The 19,454-nt window shown below is 44.2% G+C and overlaps 1 protein-coding gene across 2 annotated transcripts in view; it reads right to left on the reverse strand.

The window, feature by feature from the left end:
- Nucleotides 1–6,200, reverse strand: part of LOC139346530 (matrix metalloproteinase-16-like) — a 67,064-nt gene extending 60,864 nt beyond the window's left edge. Inside the window, exon 1 of one of the 2 annotated variants that reach the window (XM_070985628.1) lies at nt 5,714–6,200. In XM_070985628.1, the coding sequence (XP_070841729.1) occupies nt 5,714–5,839 (126 nt within the window). In that variant the 5' untranslated portion in view covers nt 5,840–6,200. The remainder of the gene's footprint in view (nt 1–5,713) is intronic. The other variant, XM_070985627.1, reaches the window with a different exon arrangement.
- Nucleotides 6,201–19,454: the final 13,254 nt, after the last annotated feature.

Consider the following 19,454-nt stretch of genomic DNA (forward strand, 5'->3'; position numbering starts at 1 on the left):
AGCCTTACATGCGATGCCCCATTGGCGTCATCTAATGTTGCAGTTGTCAGTCACATTAAAGATTTAACAGCTCAGTAAGCTGTGACCAAAGATACATTTCAGAGAGAAACACTGTGTTGACATACAGGGAGAAAGATTGGGAACAATACATAACAGTGGCTGCTCAAGCAAATCCGCTGTGTGTGTGTCTGTGTGTGTGCGATTATGAATCATTTAGGTCAGTGCAGGTGTTGTGTATTTCTCTAGGATTGGGTGAACAGACTGACACAGACACCCCAGTGGCTCTGAAATCTGCTCTCTTATCAAAGCCAAATGACGTCAAGAATGCTGCGTGCGAGCGTTTGTGTACTTGCAATCCATACGATGGCTCAGTGAGAAAGGAGGGCAAGGCGCACAAGTATAAATACACCATCATAAACACGCCTGCAAGCGCTCAGACACAGGAGGGAAGCTCGTACATACAAAGTGTACTGCATGTAGGTGGGAAATATGGCTGCTAGGAACAGCAATAATGCAGCATCTACTTTGTTTAAGAGGAGGAAACTAGATTTTCATGTCAATAAAAGCCCAAAGACGGTCAAGCAGCTACTATAAGTACTGATAACCACCATGGCGCAGTGAAGTACAGGAACATTCAAACTTCATTAAGAGAAATTTCAAGTAAAAACACACCAAAGTACCATGTACACTGTCTGACTGCCAAGTGATTTCTGGGAAATGCAGCTCAAAAGGCACCATGGCAACGAACACTTATCACCAAAAATAGTAAATAAGATCTCGCAGATTGTTCTGACACAGTTTTGAATTGTGCTGAGTTATATTTAAGCCTCTGCGCGTTCCAGAAAAAGAAATCTCTCGGGTCTTTTCTTTGGCCGTCAGCAGGATCGCGGTTACCAGTGGCAGCCACCGAAGCCACCGTCCCATGTAAATATGACTGGGACGACACACACACACCTGGCTACAAATGGATGCATACACTGAGAAGTGAGGACAAAAATCCATGGAAGTGAAAGAACTGTTTTTTACACACACGCACACACAGATTCTCACCAGTTGCTTTCCATTATTCAGATGCCATTCACAGGCCGAACATGCCAAATGGTAACGAGAGCTGTGACAGGAATGAATCTCTACCATTCCCCACATAGTGACAACAGGACTGAGTAGGCTGCGCTGTGCTTAGCATTAGCATAACGCTGGAAACAGAGTACTTACAGGGCTGTGTGACTCACAATATGCAGAAGGGCTGAGCGACACGGCTGAACTCAGCATCATGGTATTAATAAGACCAGTTCATTATATTGGTATGTAGTATATCATTAGATGGGACGTAACAAAATAATTAAACTGATGTTAAATCCAATTAAAAAAATAAAATGTGTTTATTAGTGAGATGAACAGGTGTTGGTTAATGTATTTTTGAGGTTTGGACAGACCGACTCGCCGTGTCCCCCTGCCTCCAGTCTTTATGCTAAGATAAGCTAACGGGCCAATGGATTGCGTACAGACACGAGAGCGGTATCTTCTCATCCGACAGTCTGCACTGGCACAAACCGATTGATTCTCCCTTAATCAAATCCTTAATCTGGACAACAGAATTTTATTCAACAATACAATTATATCACAATACAACTCCATCAGGAGGAGATATACATTAACTGTGGATTAGCTCTGCCCAGTACCATCGTTTTGGAAATGTAATTATTGTGAGGGCAGCACCAGCGTTGTAAGCAGGCCAATGTTCCTAATGCACTGTCACACCCAAAGAAATATTCCTATTCCTTTACATGTCATCAGAGGTCTCTGTATGTGTTTCACTGTTGTGGCTTAAAGTCAATAACTTAATAATGTTCTTGACATGAGGTCTGCCCACCACATTTCCCAGAAATCTGATCATAGATTTTTGAGGTTCTCGCTAACAGACAAACAAACAGAGGGAGCACATAAAATCCTTGGTGGAGTTAATAATTACAGCCGACTGTCAGCGGAGTCTCTGCAAACCAGCTTTTATTAATTCATTCATCCGTCTGAGGCAGGATGTGTTAACAGATGGGAGAACACCAGAGCGACTTTGCGTCCTCTTTGTTGCACAGCCGATTATCTCTGACGACGCAACTTTGCTTTGTCTCTGGCGAGCACCGTGGCATGAATCAAACGCTTAATGTGACTCAGAGCGAAGCGCTGCACCTGATGCCTCCCCGCCAAACGCTGAGTGTAACCAAGGCGATGCGATGCTCATGAGGCTTTGGAGCTTCCACGTTGTTGTTGTTGTTGTTGTTGCTGCTGCTGTGTTCCTCGAGAAAGCGACTGTGCTGAGAAAAATCAGCCATGAGTCAAAATATCACAAATCCCAACAGAGCGAAAAGAAGGTAGACTACAGAGCACGGGAACAGCTGTGAGTGATGCAATGAGGATTTCATGTATCCAAACAGTTTAGGAAACAGAAGCATCAGAGACTAATATATTCCTGTTTCACTGCAAACTCTTAAAATGTACACATCACATGGTACCTGAATTCAAAGCTCAAACCATAAATTTAAGGGCAGCATCAATCCAATGCAGACCCAGCACAGCGGTTAAGAGCTTCAGCAGTGCACTGGGCCTTTAAATCTCCTAAATATGCTGCTGTATCTTGAACTGAAAGCCTTAAAGCACCGGTTCAAAACAACCACTTTAGACAAAATGGGAGGATGGATGAACACACTTCGGGCTAGCCGTGCGTTTGCGGCGCTGAGAGGAGAAAAGACTTACGCAACGTCAAGTGAAATTCCAGGCTGTCAGACGGCGTCAACCACAGACAGGAAAAGAGATTAAAAAAATCCATTATCTCTCTTTTAATTGCTCCGTGTTATGTAAAAACAGATGATACACATAACTCAAGATACCTCAACTGCTCGCGCAGCCCACCGACAGCATGTGGCCGTACAGAGACAGAATGATGCTCCACATCGTTACCTTTCCTTTAAAATCAGCTGAAACAGAGACTAATACTCACAAGGAGATAAATACGATTAACTCATGGCTGTGTCGTTGTTGATGACACTGTCTAATCTGCATAGAAAATGATTTATTCAGGGAAGACAATCTGATAAACAAACGCTGAGGAGCTGAGTGAGGTGTTGCAAGTTAGTTTTAAAGTACCCGTTGGCTGTCTGCAAAATGTCATCCATAGCTGAGAAAATTGCAGAAAAGGAGAAAATGGACAACACCGTAAGCTCAGCCGTGAAGTCAAATCCAGGAAGTCAGCACTGAAGCTGCCATGCAAGAGGCTAAAGTTTTCTAAAAGACCGCAAGTCTGAGCAGCGATTACAGGGCAGGTTTAGATGACCTCCCACCTCAAACCACACCTGTTATTTAGAGGCAACACTCATCTCTTCCTTCATTATTACCCTCTGTAACCTGTGGTACACACACGCACACACACACGCAGTCATAACATCTCCAGTGAGTGGCTCCAGTGAAAGCAGCCCACAGTCTTTCATCACAGACACACAGCGGGACATCCGTCACCCTGCCACTGGCTGTGTGCTGTCCAACTACACCATAGTGCTGCTGGGTGGAGCTTTCAATGCAGGACACTGTAGAGTAGAACACATTTCACGATACACTGAAGGTTTGCCCTGTTTCAACTGCCTCTAAGGGTCAGATAAAGTTCTATTTTCCCAATTTTATAGCTCTTATTCGGCCAGCTGAGTTTGCATTTTAATGCCCACATATGTCCTACACCGACTGACACCCAGAAGCTGCCCAGCACAGCCTCACTCCAATATCTGGTAGTTTAAAGTTTCCAGTTTGCTCAAGGGCACCTCAATCGCTGGAGATAACAGGGATAAAACGAGCATCTTACTCTCTCCGGCAGCACTTAGAGTTGTCTCACCTCTGGGATGCCCGAGACAATAATGATGGTTAAATTAGGGGCCATAAATGGCTCACGTTACAGCGGAAAAAGCCCAGAATGGACGCTTTGAAATCCTGTCAGCCAGCTGAAAACACAGTGATCACAGATATGAAACTACTGTAACCACATTTGTTCAAAGCTCCTTTCTCTTGGCAGGATAATCCACTGACAAGCTCGAGCGCAGCAGCATCCTACATGACAGGCACAGCGGGAGACATACATTCAGAACATCGCATTTTATCATACTTCTACTCTTATACGCGCAGACGTGTGCTGACGAGTACTCTGATATTTTTTCTGTGGAAAGTTTAAAGCAAAGGTTTGGTGTCGCCTTTGTTTTAATCCACAGGGACAAGCACACATCTGCAGGAATTACAGTTTGAGGATGTGGGAGAAGGAAATGTGAAACAAAGATTGTAATAACGGCCACAATCAATAACTGCTCGTTATTGATTTGGAGGCTGGATCTTGTTGAAAAGCATGGGTTTTGACACCTGACTGGCCCAGAGTTAAGGTTATTTTGGTCATATTAACAGAACATGGTCAACTGGAAATGACCAAAGACGTGTCAACTGAGTACGAAGGACAAATCTCTTTACACCTCGCTCGCTCTCTGTCATGCAAGCTTGGACATTTTAACCAAATAACCTGTAGCATCTGGACTAAATCTGCTCCCGGCCTTTCCAAAGAGAACAGTGTGGCACGCCAAGCTTGCAAATCACGAGGGTGTATGTGGATGAAGGACTTAAATGACTGTCAGTGGACATGCCAGGATGTTCCTGTGTGGTGTCTCTCTGTTGCGCGTGTGTGCAGCCGAGTGTGAGAGACAACGAGGGGGCTGCGGTGAACACTTTATGATAGCCTTCTGCATTCAATTTTGGCTAAACAGCACAGTGATTTGCTGTGGAAATGAAAGAGGGGGTAAAATAGACAGATGTGCCCTTGATAAAACCCAAATATGTCTCTTTACCTGGCGGAGGACAGCTCAAAAGGCAAAAAGAATAAACACTGATTCGTTTTAAAGGCTGATTGAGTGTTAAAGTTTATTGGCGCAACACTTGCAGCCTGAAGGCTTTTAACAATCCATTAAGTGAAGCTATCAGATCGGAATAAAAACTCCCTTTGAAAAGAAAGCTTCTTTTTTTTTTTCCTCACTTCAAATCTCATCTAGTTGCCCACATTGTTGCCTATGAACCCAGAAGATCTCTCTCAGCAGGGTTGAGCCTTACAGCGTGTGCTGCTTTGGTTATAACGGCACAAGTAAGTGATACTATCTGAAAGCCCTGAAGTGGAGGCTCTTATGCTCGGCTTCAGATTCTCATGGAGCACACAGACCTGAGCCCTGAGAGCCTCTGTGGATCTCTGCCCCACTGACTAAAGATTTCTGTTGACTTTGCATTGAATTGCATGGGTATGCAGTGTTTACATGGGGAGATAACAGTGCTACAGTTGAGTAAAATGTAATTTAAACTCTATTGGGGACACTTTCTATCAAATTAGATTAGAGTGAAATTTAGCAACTATTTATTTAGCTTACTGATCAGCTGAAACGTTAGAAGCCCAGATGAAAAGAAGCAAAATGATCATGCTGTGAGACATATTCTTCTTCAAAAGTGGAGAAAAGGATGGGACTCAAACCCAGCTGGGCATCTCACAAAGACCCTGTTGTTAGTGAAACATCAACAGACTAAAACACGAGCTACAATGGAGCATTATTCTTTGGAAAGAGGACTAAATGAGCAGGCTAATGGCGGGGACGCACGTTTCTCGTTCCTTTATTGAAATGCTGTCATGTCAACAAATCCCGGTTCTTACCTCCACACTGAACGGCTGCTCCTCTCCGTTCACGGCACATAAAATCCACAGCAACAACTGCAAGCATAGCGTCCCCATACAGCAGCTATTAAGACATCTCCGACTGCGGACCGCCAGTAAAACCATAGTGAAGCCCGCTGTGGTCGCTTCTAGTCTCTGAGCAGTTTTATTTACAGTCGGTACAAACAAACGGACAACGGGGATAAATCCTAGACGTTTAGCGGCAACATCGCTGGTGTCTCTCTTGCGGTGCCGAAAGCAGAGGAGAGGAGACGGAAGGAGGGGAAGCGGCGGATTTGTCGACCGCTCGCGACGCTGCTTTCGCCGCGGTTCGAGGAGGAGGTTGCCCCCGGGGAAAGAGTCGCTGTTAACGCCTGTCAGCCGCGTCTCGGTCCCGCAGTCCCCGGGTGAGTCCTCCGATACGCCGGCCGTTGTTCCAAGCGGACGCGTCCAGCTCGTTCTCTGCAGCGCGCGGCATAGCTGCCCGTTTTCAATCGTGTTTCCCACCGAGTGCGCATGTGCGCACTGGCACGAGCGCCCCCCTGTCCAGCGCCTGAGCCAAACGCTGGTATATAAACAGCCCGCACAGTCCGGACCGTGTTTGTTACGAATGGCTTTCAGAAGCGGAAGGCTCGCTGTGTTAAAGCCTACTTGTTTGTGTAAGTTAACACTATAGTACGTTTCCAAATGTGGAGTTTTTCCACATGACATTGTACAATTTTACCTCTGTAACCCAGGACCACCGTCACTTCAGCGGAATTCAAAGGCAATCCTTGGTCATAACTTAAGAGATAAAGATGTAGAGCTAATGCTCAGTACACCTTTCAAACAGATTTTTAGCATAGGTAAGGGGTTTCGGGAAAACATTGAATTGGGCTTTTTTGGATATATCCATAGGTTAAAATTGGGGAAAATGGAAGCATTGTTTTAATGATGCGAATTTACCCTTTTCCCAACCAAAAGAGTTCAGTGAGTTTCTTTAAAAACACTCAGTTATATGGGAAACATAGGGTCTTTAAATCAAACAGGTGCTTTATGTTTACATTGGTTCTTTACATTATGGTTTTTTAATTCCCGTCACTATGTGATGTACATATGTTAATTGTTTGGGGGGGGGGGGGGGGGGGGGGGGGGTTAATGCTTTCTATCAACCAACACACCACTGCATGTTGTCTCATTGTGTATGGGTTTTATAAACTGTACCTGTTTTAGAAATCCTACAGAACCACTAGAGGGCGCTGATGGGCTCAGAGGTTATTCAAATACCCCAGACTCTCAGTGTATGTGAGTCTTCTATGGTACCCAGAAGTCTCCTCTGTGCCTCAGTGTTGTTTCCAGGAGGTGACGGTGATGCTATTGACTGTCATTTCAGTTACTGTCGAGTATCTGATGTTTTTAAAGGTTTCAAGGTCCTGTTGTTACAGGCAAACCTGTCATCAAGGTCTAATCATCTTTGTATGGATAGTACATAGCCTACTGTTGTCTTGCTGTCACTTGGTAAAATAATGATACATTGATTTGTGGCTTTCCCGTAATACACAAACAAAACTTTATCTAATGCAAAAGCCTTTCTCTAATCTCCTCAGATAATCGAGAAGGGTCAGGTCTAATGAGCCGGATCAATGATTTAGACTCACTCCAAGGGATGAGAACAAGCGCATGTCTGTGCCACTGTGATTGTGCCTGTGTGTGTGTGTCTGTGTGTGTGCACACGTGCATGCCAGAGGAAACTTGGGTGAACCACACCATTAATGAGGTTTCAATTTGCACACACGCAAACACACACACACACACACACACACACACCTCACCACCTCACTGGATGGAAAAAACACCAGCAGCATTACAGTCAGGAAGACAACTGTTTATCTTGATGATCTGTTTGCCTCCAGTGTGACCTTTGAGTTTCTATGGGACACACTGTCACATGCAATGTAAATCTTAACAGGACTATGAATAATACACAGACAGTTCAATGCACATCCTGATGCAGTGAGTGAGAAACGCTTTCTGACACTCTGAACATGTGAGTTCATCGCAGGTCGCAAAGCATGGAGGATGTGTTGTGCTCTGAGGTCCGCTGACTCACAGCCATTAGTTCACAATGTGTGATTGGAGACTTATGAACTGTAGATTTACCTATTGCACAGCTGAGCCCCTGTTTAGAATTGTAGAGATTTAAAGACACAGAGAGGGTTGATTTACCTCACAATGATGAGAATAGAGACCCTAAAATCATCCTGGGATGCTCGATAGATCATGATTCAAGTTAATGGGACAAGATCTCATTTCTTCTCTGGTGAGATCGTTCTAATATCCGCTCGCTCACAATAGTGTAAGACAGGATGGGTGGCTTGCCGGAAGCCAATAAAGCGTCTGCCTCAAGGTAGAATTAATTTGTCACATGCAAGCCTTTAGACATCTGTTGAGTTTAGTCCAGCCTAGCTAACACAGCACATGGATTTCTAGCAGGAAATGGCAGCTAGTAGCATTAATATTGCTAACCCAGGCCACACAGAGTTAGCTCTACGGAATTCAAATTGTCCCAATGCATCAATGTTCAGTGCAGATTAACCTACGCACACGATATTAGTGATTTAAAACGAGTTAGATTAGCATGCATGAAGCTGTTGCTTCTGACCTGCTGCACAAGGTAAGAGCAGAGAAGCCCCGTCGCTCTGGATAAAACATCAACAGGAGGGAAAATGCTTTTACGGTCTGTTTACCATCAAAATATGCAGACACCAGATATGCGCCTGGTGTGTTATTTCAGTGCAAAACTTCACTCATCAGAAACTAAGAAACTCGACGCAGGATTAGTATTATTTATCATCCTCACGGTATGATGAAGAGAAACACATTTTTCATTTTCCATCCAAAGCCATCAGTCTGCCACCTCCATCAGCGACACAGTCACACGCTGGAACTCGCTTCAAACTGCTCACCGCAGCATTGATCGCACAGCCTGCAACATTCACAAAACAGCCGGAAAACATTAAGTAACAGTGTGAGCTGTCTTACCTTAAAGCAGGTGCTTCTTCCTCACCAGTTTCTGTGTGAAACCATCCACCACCTTATTCAGAACCAGGGCTCTGACCAGATTGCTAGGTGCTAAAAGCTAATTATGCACTCATCTGAAAATTACTGTGGAATTCCTTCTTGGGATTTTGAACATTCCCCTGTTGATGCTATCACAGTTTGTGCAATTTATGGCACAAAAAACCCATCTTATGTTTATCTCCCTATTAACTCTGAGTCATCCTTTTTTCCACCTGCGTGCACAGGGATCTCATGATCTCTGTGCAGCTACAGAGCAAGCAATTATTATGGATGAGTCTTTATTATCATATGTTACATGTCTGACAGCGTCTGCGCGCCCTTTAAATTAGTGAAGAGGATGTGCATTGCATTGCATTTGGCTGAATATTCGTTTCTGAGTGAACTTCATGATCACAGCTGAAAAGGCAGCTCTGCAGTGACTCTGAAGTTGTGTCCCCGCTCTTCATACCTTGGGTTTTTAATTAATTTCACTGCACTTAGCAGTGATCGATTTCGCCGTTATTTTGCCAGTGTGAAAGTCTGACTTCCTTTCTTTGTTGCCTTTCGAAGTTTGTTGGCTGTTTGAATAGTTTTCTCCTCCCGACTTCCCCTCTCCTTTCCTAATTCTCTCGCTCTCACCGTCCCTCTTCCTCTCCTCTTCTTAATGATTTCCTCTCTCATTTGGTAATCCTGAATGCCCTTTCTGAAAGGTTCTGGCCCTTTCCAACTGGTCCTCCCACCAGCGCAGAGCTCTGCCAGCATCCTCAAAGCCTCTCTTTCCAAACATGACTCTGTCTCATAACTGCTGCATCTGCTCCCAGTCAGACCTCCTGGATCTCCTGGCAGCATGAATCCAAAGCCTCCCGTCTGTCTTTCTTTTTCCCCGAGCGGAGGAATAAAGAAAAGAGAAGGAGAGGAAGATGAAGAGAGGGCAGTGATCTGTAACAGAGCACTGCGGCCTCCCAAAAGGACTGTCTCATTTCAGGTATTTTAAAACTTATAGCACATTTGTTCTGGGGGTTGAGTGATTCCTGTGCACTTCTGCTGAGCTCCTAATGTGCTTCCTGAGGTTGGGTGGGATCAGGATCAGATCACGTTCTCTCTCCAGATGAAGCTCCGGGGTCGGTTTGGAAGCACAGCGAGAAGCCGCCCTCTCAACAAGGTCTCGGATTGATTGCAGTGTTATCGTACGGCTGGCTGAAGCCAACTGAAAGTTAAAAACACACCAGTAAGAAATAACTGTTCGATTCCAACAAGAGCCTTTTACACAGTTGGATGACTTTCCTTGAGTCTTAACCCAAAATCGTTTCGGGGTGCTTTTCACCCTCACAAGGCTGCTTTCTTTCACATGGAACTTCTTCCAAAGCATGAGCAGTTTGCGGTTGTCAGCATTACTTTTTGGTTATTCGGTGCCACTATTTTAAATTTGATCTGAAAAAAGTCTCAGGGACTTTATGAACCACACAACATTGTATTATTTTTATTAAAAAGGTTTCTTGGTTTTGTAGGAATACACTGAAAACCTGTTTTTTATTGGATTTATAGGAGTTTGGATTTCACATCTGCCAGTGCACAATTAGTCATTGAGTTCAATAAAAAATGGAAAATGTCGACTCATTCTTTCCCAACTCACATCAAATCCTTTCACGTTTCAAATAGAGACACTAGGTGGTGTAGTTTAAAAAAAAAATAAAAAAATCATGCATCCATTCTAACATGTCAAGTCATCAAACCAACCAGATTATGGCGCTGCATGTGCACTATTGTAAAAAGCGGGACTTTTGCCATTTTGAGTCATGGCTTGGCTGAACACTCAGGACCATGACACAGAATCAACACATGTGGGTCTCTGGCTCCGATCACAGCCCATCAATGATCTGACTGAACCTCCTTCTAGGAAGTTTTGACATAAGGCAGAGAGCTGATCTCTATTAACCCAGCCGTGACGCGAGTCCCTGCCATGTGGCTCCATCTGAGCTGGGCACCAGCTTATTTAAACTTTGGACACACAGACGTACAGACAAACAGCAGAAATGGGTCTGTTCGGTATAAAAATAACCTGATTACGGCCCACACGTTGCCATCACTGTGAACAGATTGGGTATTTACATAATAAGATTAGTCGTGCAGTCAGTTTCACAGAAGCAAGAAACCAGGTTCACTCTGCAGAAGCAGAGTGTCCGTGTTGTGTAGGCACCAAACCACTGCGGCGTGCTTCACATGCTTGTATAGACTCAAGAGCAACTTGATGCAGCTTGAGTTGGTTTACTGAGAACACATAAAAGATGGATGATGAGCTGTTCAGATACAACATTTGTCCGCTGATTTGCAGTAGATTAGTTGAAGACGTGTGGAGAAGACAGTGGATTTTTTTGGCTTTAGAGTCCTGGCGGTCTCTTTGCTGTGCTGGTGAAAAACAAGAGGGGGCTGCGTGGGGGGGGGATGGTGAGATTAAGAGGGAGAGGGAGAAAGGTGAGAGGGGAGCTGGAGTGGAGCTTGGACTTAAGTATTGTGTGTGTGGAGGCTGAGGAGCTACCTTGGTATGATCGAGTGCTATTCTTCTTCTTGAACGTCAGTTATGATCATATGGTGGAGCTATAGCACAGAGTGCTACCGTCTGAGTTTGACTACACAAAAAGTAGCTGCCGTAGCTAACTGAACAGGGACCTAGATCTGGGGCTACCTAGCTACACACCAGCTTGTTTACATGTGTGAGGGTGTTGGCCACTGCCTTAGTGTGCGGGCACCCCACAGAAGTAGCACTTTGGTCTTCTGATGAAAGTGAAGTGGACCGTTATTATGGTGGTTGTGAGTCATTTCACTTTGAAGGCCTGACATATTTATTCAAAGTGGAGTGTGCATTTGAGGAGCTAAATCAAATGGAGGAGGAAAAACAAAGAGGGGAGCCGCAAGGAGAAAGGCAACAAGAGGAGCAGTGAATGCTCTGGCATGCTTTTTCCAAACTCTACAAGGATGACCAATAGTTAGATTAAAATAAAAAATGCAATTCGAAATTTGGTTTGGGAAAGAAGAGGATTATGGTAAAAATAAACAAAACATAAATGAATTGAAATCACCTTGCACTGTCGGACTGTGAGGGGACACATACTTTACATTGCTGGCATTGCAGGTAAATGTGCAAAAATGTGCAAAATTGTTCAATATGAGCATAATTCCCATGTGGATGCTGGGCTGAAACTTGGATCCATTTGGATTCACACAGTGTTACACTTACTTCATGCATCGTTTTTTTGTTTTTTTTTCTTTAGAAAAGAATAACAGTTTATTGGCTTTTTAGACTGGCAAACATCACCACTTACCAAGGAAATTAGCATGGAAAATCAATATCCTTTATACTACTTGTATTACTCATGTATCTGAATAGACAGCTATCTGCCAAATTGCTATTAACACATACTGATAGTATCAGGCGATGTACAGTATTATACTGACTTTACCTCCTAGATAGCAACTGCAATGTCAAAAATAGTTGTGCAGTACCTCCCCATAGATCTGATAAGATTAGAAACTGTAAGCTTCAAAGTCAGGGCAATGGAAACTAATTCACTACACACATACACACACAGAGAGACCTACACACACACACACACAAGCTCACACACATAAATGGCTTTGGGGAGATTTTCCCCAGTGATTGGTTGTGGTTACAGCGGCTCTGAAAACCTGGAGTCTCTGCTCTGCACCAAAAATGTTTCCACCCTTCCTGTACAGGGTAAACATTCGTACCATGCAGCCAGCCATTGGCCAAAAAACCTGAAACTGATCCGCACCGCAAAATCGGAAGTAGGTCGATTGGTGCTGTTGGCAAACTCTCTCTCCTCTCTCTCTCTCTCTCTCTCTCGCTGGCTCAGAGTGGCCGACAGTTTCTTTTTCAAACTTGTGCTTGTGGGAATAAGGCAGACTGATGCCATAACAGAGCTGTTAATAACTTCAGTGGGAGAAACTTGAGGGGAAGTACAAGACTAAAGAAGGCAATGGCTACCTCCCGTCTCCTGCACTTAACGACAAGATATAAAATATGTGCAGTTTTCTGTGGAGGCATGGAGTCTGTCTTTTGCAGTTTTTTTTTCTTATTCTGAAATGGCAGACATTCTGTAAACTTCAAGGAACAGTTTGACATTTTGGGAAATATTTGCTTATGAAGCCACAGCCAACAGCCGGTTAGCTTAATTTACCATAAAGGCAGGAATCAGGGAGTTATTGCACCCTGTCGAGAAACAGCCCAGCATATAAAACCCTGTAAAAACCACAACGAGTCCTTTCTACGCTTTGGTTTTTGCACGGTTTCAACAACCGGAGTGACAGCTGTGTCCGTATTCTCTACAGGAGGTCAAGCACACTGGAAGTGGCTGTTGGGCTCTGCCAGGGTTGTCCCTGTCACTGATTCTGTTTGTAATTTTCATGCATAGGATCTCAAGCTGCAGCAGGGGGAGGAGAGTGTGGGGACCCCCGAATTGCATCTCTGCACGCTGCAGATGGTGTGGTTCTGCTGGCTTCATCAGACCTTCAGCATGAGCATGAGGCTTTGCAGTCAAGTGTGAAGTGATCAGGATGAGAGTCAGCACCTCCAAGTCTGAGTTCATGGTTTCCTGCTGGAAAACGCTGGATTGCTCCCTCTGGGTCGGGGGTGAGTTGGTGCCATAAGTGAAAAACACTAAAGTATCTTAGGCGAAGCTTGCAATTTGCCTGTTGATAGAAGTTCCAACCTTCACTGATGGTCATGAGCAGATACAAGCTGCTAACATGAGTTTCCTCTGTTGGGTGTTGGCACATACAACAGGTAGGAGAACCCAGAACACACTGGATCTATCTCATCTAGTAAAGGACAGCCTCAGGATCCTCCAGGAGAAACTGGAAGACATTGCTGGACAAAGGGAAGTCTGGACTCGCTTAACCTGCTGCCTCCACGATCTGGACCCAGATAAGCGGAATTGATGGATGATCAATAATGAAGATATAATTTGTTTCAAAGTGTGCTTTAGAGAACCTGGTAGGCAGATTTTTTATAAAATATGGCTTTTGATCGCTTTTTGCATTCTGACACGGTGAGAATTACTATTTACGCAACTCCAAAAGAATCCAGTAATATTGGAGCGCATTTCATTTGTATAGAGAAAAGAAATATGAAGAGTATAAATTACTGCCACCAATAATTAGTGTTACTTTTTCAAAATGAGGAGAAGAAGCTCAAAATGCTGTAGCACAGTGTGAGAGAGTGTGCTGTCTTTGCCAACTGATCTATAATTTACCAGTCAGGGTCTAACGATATCTGCACCATGTTCTTCAAATGGCTGGATGTTTGTGTGTGTGTGTGTGTGTGTGTGTGTGTGTGTGTGTGTGTGTGTGCGTGTGTGTGTGTGTGTGTGTGTGTGTGTGTGTGTGTGTGTGATGGGGAAATAAGGAGTTGGCTGTGATCTAAGACTCAGAGGGAACCCACAGGCTTTGTGTGAGTAATATGACATAAGACTTTGGTCAATATGTTTTAATACAGCTTGTGTTAAGGTGGGAATACGGTCGGTGATGGATCAACCACCTCCAGCACCGGGGCTGCCGTTCACTGCCTGTCGTCCACCTCAAAATACTGCTGAATAAAAGCTGAATGGTGCAAGTTCAGCAGTGAGGGGAATGCCGCAGCAGAAAGATGAGCATTGCACTCACCACAATACTTTGAGCAATTATGATTGATTATAGCTCCCTGAAGCGTTTCTCAAACCGATCTTCTCCGAGTGCTAAATTGGTTCTTGGCTCTGGGCATAGCACCATTTCACACAGGAACATTTTAAAGCAGACTGCAGGTTAGCCTAGACCTGTCACAGTTAGCATATGAATTAATGCTGTGTTACACCAGATGAGTTTTATTCTTATGCTGAGTGGCACTGCAGTAACCCAGCTGTCGGCGCAGATTAGCCTGTAGTCTGAATGGGTTGAAGACTGAATGCGCAGCCCTGCTGACTGCAGACCAGGCTCCAGGCCAGTCGGGGCCCCATATGATTTTTGAAATGTGTCTGAATTGTGGGCCCAGACTGGCCAGGTTCACGTAGTGTGAAGAAGTGCAAGACTTAGCAGACAGAAAGTTTTTGTCAGTTTAGCTCAAGGGAGTGGAAAAAAAATGTACAGGAACTACAGTCACTTTCAACAACAATGCCGACTTACACTGACAGTTTGCATCAGTTCATATCCCAACTCCAGCTTGATAAGCTGCATTGGACGAATGTTAAAACCCTCCAAATGAAACTGAACAGAAAATAAAAATGACATAAAATTTGGATCAAATAACACGCTTGAAATAAAGCGTTCACTCTTGTTTACTTGTTACGGGGTCACTTTATATTGTGCTTGTGAAGAGCTGTAGCTGATGTACCGTGAAACAAGAAACAACAGATCCTCTATCAACTAGAATATATGATGGATAAATTATTAAGAAAATAAGGCAGGGGGACATCTTTACTCCATGGTTTCTTCTTTGAGCCCTTTTTTGTGTAAACCTGCTGTTAGGATCCTACTTACCTGTCCTCTCCTAGTGTGTCTCCTTGCACTTTTTTCCTAGTGTTTGTTGTCTGTCTGTTCTACCCTGGCTGTGCAGCTGGGTGTTTCCCTGCACCCAGTCAGCTCCGCCCCCTCAGGGGCTCACCTGAGAGGCATGTTCCTGATTAGGCACAGTACTTAAGGCAGTGTTTCTCAACTCCGGTCCTCGGGCCCCACTGCCCTGCATGTTTTAGATGGTTCCTGCTCCACCACACCTGATTCAAATGAGTGGCTCGTTATCAGGCCACTGCAGAGCTTGATGACGAGCCGATCATTTGAATCAGGTGTGGTGGAGGAGGGAAACATCTAAAACATGCAGGGCAGGGGGGCCCGAGGACCAGGAGTGAGAAACACTGACTTAAGGAGAGAGCCCTGTCCTACCTGTGCCGGATTATTCCTCCTCTTTCCATGGCGGTGTCTGGTCGTTCCCAGCATGAGTACTACATTTCATTTCCTCCTCTCCTCCAGAGTTCAGCTGATGTCCATTGTCTTGAATTGCCACCTAATTGTGTGCTCCTTTGTTACAGTGCCTACCTGCCGCTTTAGCGCGTGCCTTGCCTCAAACCCACCTCGTCGGACCTCCCTTTGTTCATTTCCACTCCTTTTGAATGCGCCTTTAGTTTAGTTATTATCCACTCAGACGAGTGTGTTTTCTGTTGTTCATTATCGTTAATAAATCTTTGTTCAAGTGAGTCCTGCATCCTTGGGTCCAAACAAATCCTTTTGGCAAAAGCACCGGCATTCACCTGACAGATTTAAGTCCAATATTCACTCTCCTGTTAGTCCAGGGTTGGTCTCCACCACCTAACAGCTTTAACTCTGATATCTTTATTTTTTCTTAATGGGTCTCTGGATTTGCTGCTTTTCTTATCAGAAGCTGTTGTTGTTAATTCAGTGCTGGACTGAGCCAGCAAGCCTTATGAATAATGTGGGTTAAATCACACTTCTCACAAGAATTATTCACATACAGTACACAGTTTTCTTTCTGATTGCATCATTTTCGAACAATGTATTCAATGCTGGTAATGTGATCTTGAAATTAAAGGCTTCTCCAGTGCTCACTGTAAGCAGCTCCAGACACAAGCGTTAGCTACCCGTCTCAAATGTAAATGTAAAAAATGGCTAAATTTGCCCTGGGCCAAGAATAATCGTGAGCTGAAAATATGCCATGGGAAAACCATTATCCTGCAGATGCTTCTCAGATGAATGATCACATTAAAACAAAGGTGTTATGACATTAGGGGCCTTTAAAAATGTTAATTGTAAGCAAAAAGCCCTGGGCTTTCAAAGACAAAATTGCTCCAACAGTTAAGAAACGCTTTATTAGGAGGCTATGCTACAGACGCACAGCTGATATGAAGAGAAATACTTTCAGGCTGTGATCATTGCAGGAAATGCGCCTTGCTAATGAGCTGGGTGAATTGGGAACGCTGGTGAGGAGTCAGGGGTTTTAGCACTGTGTCTCGCTGTGACACAGATACAAGAACACGCTCCTGACTGAAATCATTGCCAGCTTTCAGATGGTGCAAGTGGAAACACTACTGGGAGTAAGAGGAAAGGAGCGAGGGCTTGCCGTGCTTGTTAACACCAAATAGTGCAATCCTGGAAATATTTCTTTTATGGAGCACACCTGCAGCTCAGACATTAAACTAACATGAGACTGCCAGAGGAGCAGCATGATGTCAGACAATCCACTACAGCTCGACTACACACCGTCCTGGCGACTCTGACAAGCTTATGAGTGTGTAGCTCTTAAAAAAATAATAGCTAGAGATGTTTAGCCACAGCAGTCCCCTCATGGTCCCCGAACGTATGTTAAAACATTCCATTATGCAGTGAAATATCTTTATAGATGAGCAGAGGATGTTGACATTCATGGTTCCCAGATGATGAAGTCAAATCTTGATGCCCTGACTTTTCCTAAAGGTCAATCTTATTTTATCTATAATCAAAATATCAGCAAAGCTAACAACATTCTTTAAAATGTAGACAATAAAGAGATCGAGAGAAACATATGGGAGCCTCACGGAAAGATACATGCACAGACAAAATGTAGAGAGAAACCTGGCAGCATCAACGCCTAGACAACGTGTCATTTCCTGGCAGCCCCCCCACAAACACATGTGACGGCATCACAGGAAGTTCACCTGCTGCTTATGACCCTGACTCATAAACCAAACTGCCAACAGGGGAGAGGGTGATGTACAATGTGTTTATGTGTGAGCTGCATCAGTGTTGGATCCCTGCACAGAGGATGTAATAGGTCACATCCTCTGATATTTACTCTTGGTTGGCCTTTTATTACAAGCCAGATCCAGTTAGTGTGATCTTCCTCTGGTACATAAGGTGTGACACTCACGGCGAGCTTTTAATGTCTCTATGGCCACAGGTTGATCATATTCAACATGCGTCCGTGGATGGCTAGTAAGGTTGTTTTTTGACTGAAATATCACAGATCAAAAAATATAAAATAGAGTTATAAGGTCAAACAATATAGTAAAATTCCATCAACACTCTGATTAACATGACTAAACACATTGTCACATTTCAGCATTTTCAGGCAGGTAGGTAAAAAAATTAAGATCTGCTGTCACGTTATTCGCTAAATGTTAATAATGCTCAAATATGATCTTGGGAGTCTCATGTTCTGTGTCCATGTAAAGGCCATGGACATAGATAGATGTGTGTAGAAGAGGGGAGCAGCATGACAGCAGCTGATGGTGTCACACACAGACATCTTTCATTATGACAGGTTTGTTGATTAGGTGAGGATTGATGAGCACGTGTGGGAGAGCAGACTTTTGTCCTTCGTTTGGGCTGTCTCAAGTGTGCAGTGCAGGTCAGCAATCTCCTCCTGAGGGACGACGAGGCGGCCCTGATGAGCGGCTTGCAGCTTGAAGCGGGCCACATTAAAATGCCACAGTGACAAAGCGCAATAAAAGGGAGCGCCGTTGTTTGTATGCGGTGTGGCAGCTGCGCAGGTTCAAACAAATTTATCAAAACTGTTTTCATGATAAGGAGACATATTCATTTGAAAGGTCGAGCTTGTCTGAAACAGACAGCTGACGATATCTGCAAATATGACGTTATCTATGTGTTGAATAGTTTGAAACTAGGGGGTGTCCAGAAGATGAGCAAACATGCATAAGTTCAACAGATCAACAAACAGGCATCTACGCGCAGATGGAGGATCAAAGTTTGCACTGATGTGTTATTTCCTTACAAGCAGCATAAGAGATGAGAATATAGAGAGGACACACTGCGGATGATCAGTGCCACTGTATGTTTGCAGCAGGTGATGCTGCCAAAGACACCGAGCAGATTTTTGTTTCTAAGCTTTAATTATCCATGCTTTCTTGCTTTAGTCTGAGTGCAGGAGCTCATTTCATCAGTATGCAGCCCTTATCAATTTCCTCGGGCATGTGAGTCTGTGAATGCATGTGTGTGCTTTTCTGTGTGTTCGCTTGATGAACTTTGGAGGCCGGGTGGGTTCCTCATCACCATTAATCCCCATTATAAAAGCAAACAGAAATATTTGACAGTAATAATTCTCAATTGCTCCCATTCTGTTTCGTAATGAATCCAATGAATGTTGTCCTCCGCTGGTGGCCCGCTGGCAGCCAAACAGCTTCAGCTGCTATCTCACTATCAACGCTGCACACTGCTATCTGCATCCATTTGACCCAGTATGGGTACGCAGCACATGGGTGCTTAGAGCTTTATCTAAAGCTATGATAGGCAATCTGTGAGTGCTGTAATCAATGGCTAATAACCATCCAAGCAGCTCAGCCATGAACCGCCAGGTGGAATTGGATTATTTGATTGGGTCGTTTGCCATTTGTCTGGGTGGGTATAAAGTGTTGTTGCCAGCTGCAGGGCAGATGTTCCATGTGGGAGACGCATAATCACTCTGCTGGTACCACATGTGACCACTGGGAGGTTACAGAAGTTCAAAACATGCAAACACAGACGAAGAGTATTTCAGCAGGTAAAATTCATTTTTGCAAAGAAATCACACACATGCACACACAGTTATAAACTAAAAAGGGGACTGCTAGTAGACAGGAGGCTAACAATGTGACCACTGCTAGCTGCAGCAGCAAGGAAGCAATGGGTTGATTCTAGAAAAAAAATCACTGCACTTTAATACTTTGAT

The sequence above is a fragment of the Chaetodon trifascialis genome, chromosome 18, assembly GCF_039877785.1.
Source record: "Chaetodon trifascialis isolate fChaTrf1 chromosome 18, fChaTrf1.hap1, whole genome shotgun sequence".
In the NCBI taxonomy this organism is placed as follows: Eukaryota; Metazoa; Chordata; class Actinopteri; order Chaetodontiformes; family Chaetodontidae; genus Chaetodon; species Chaetodon trifascialis.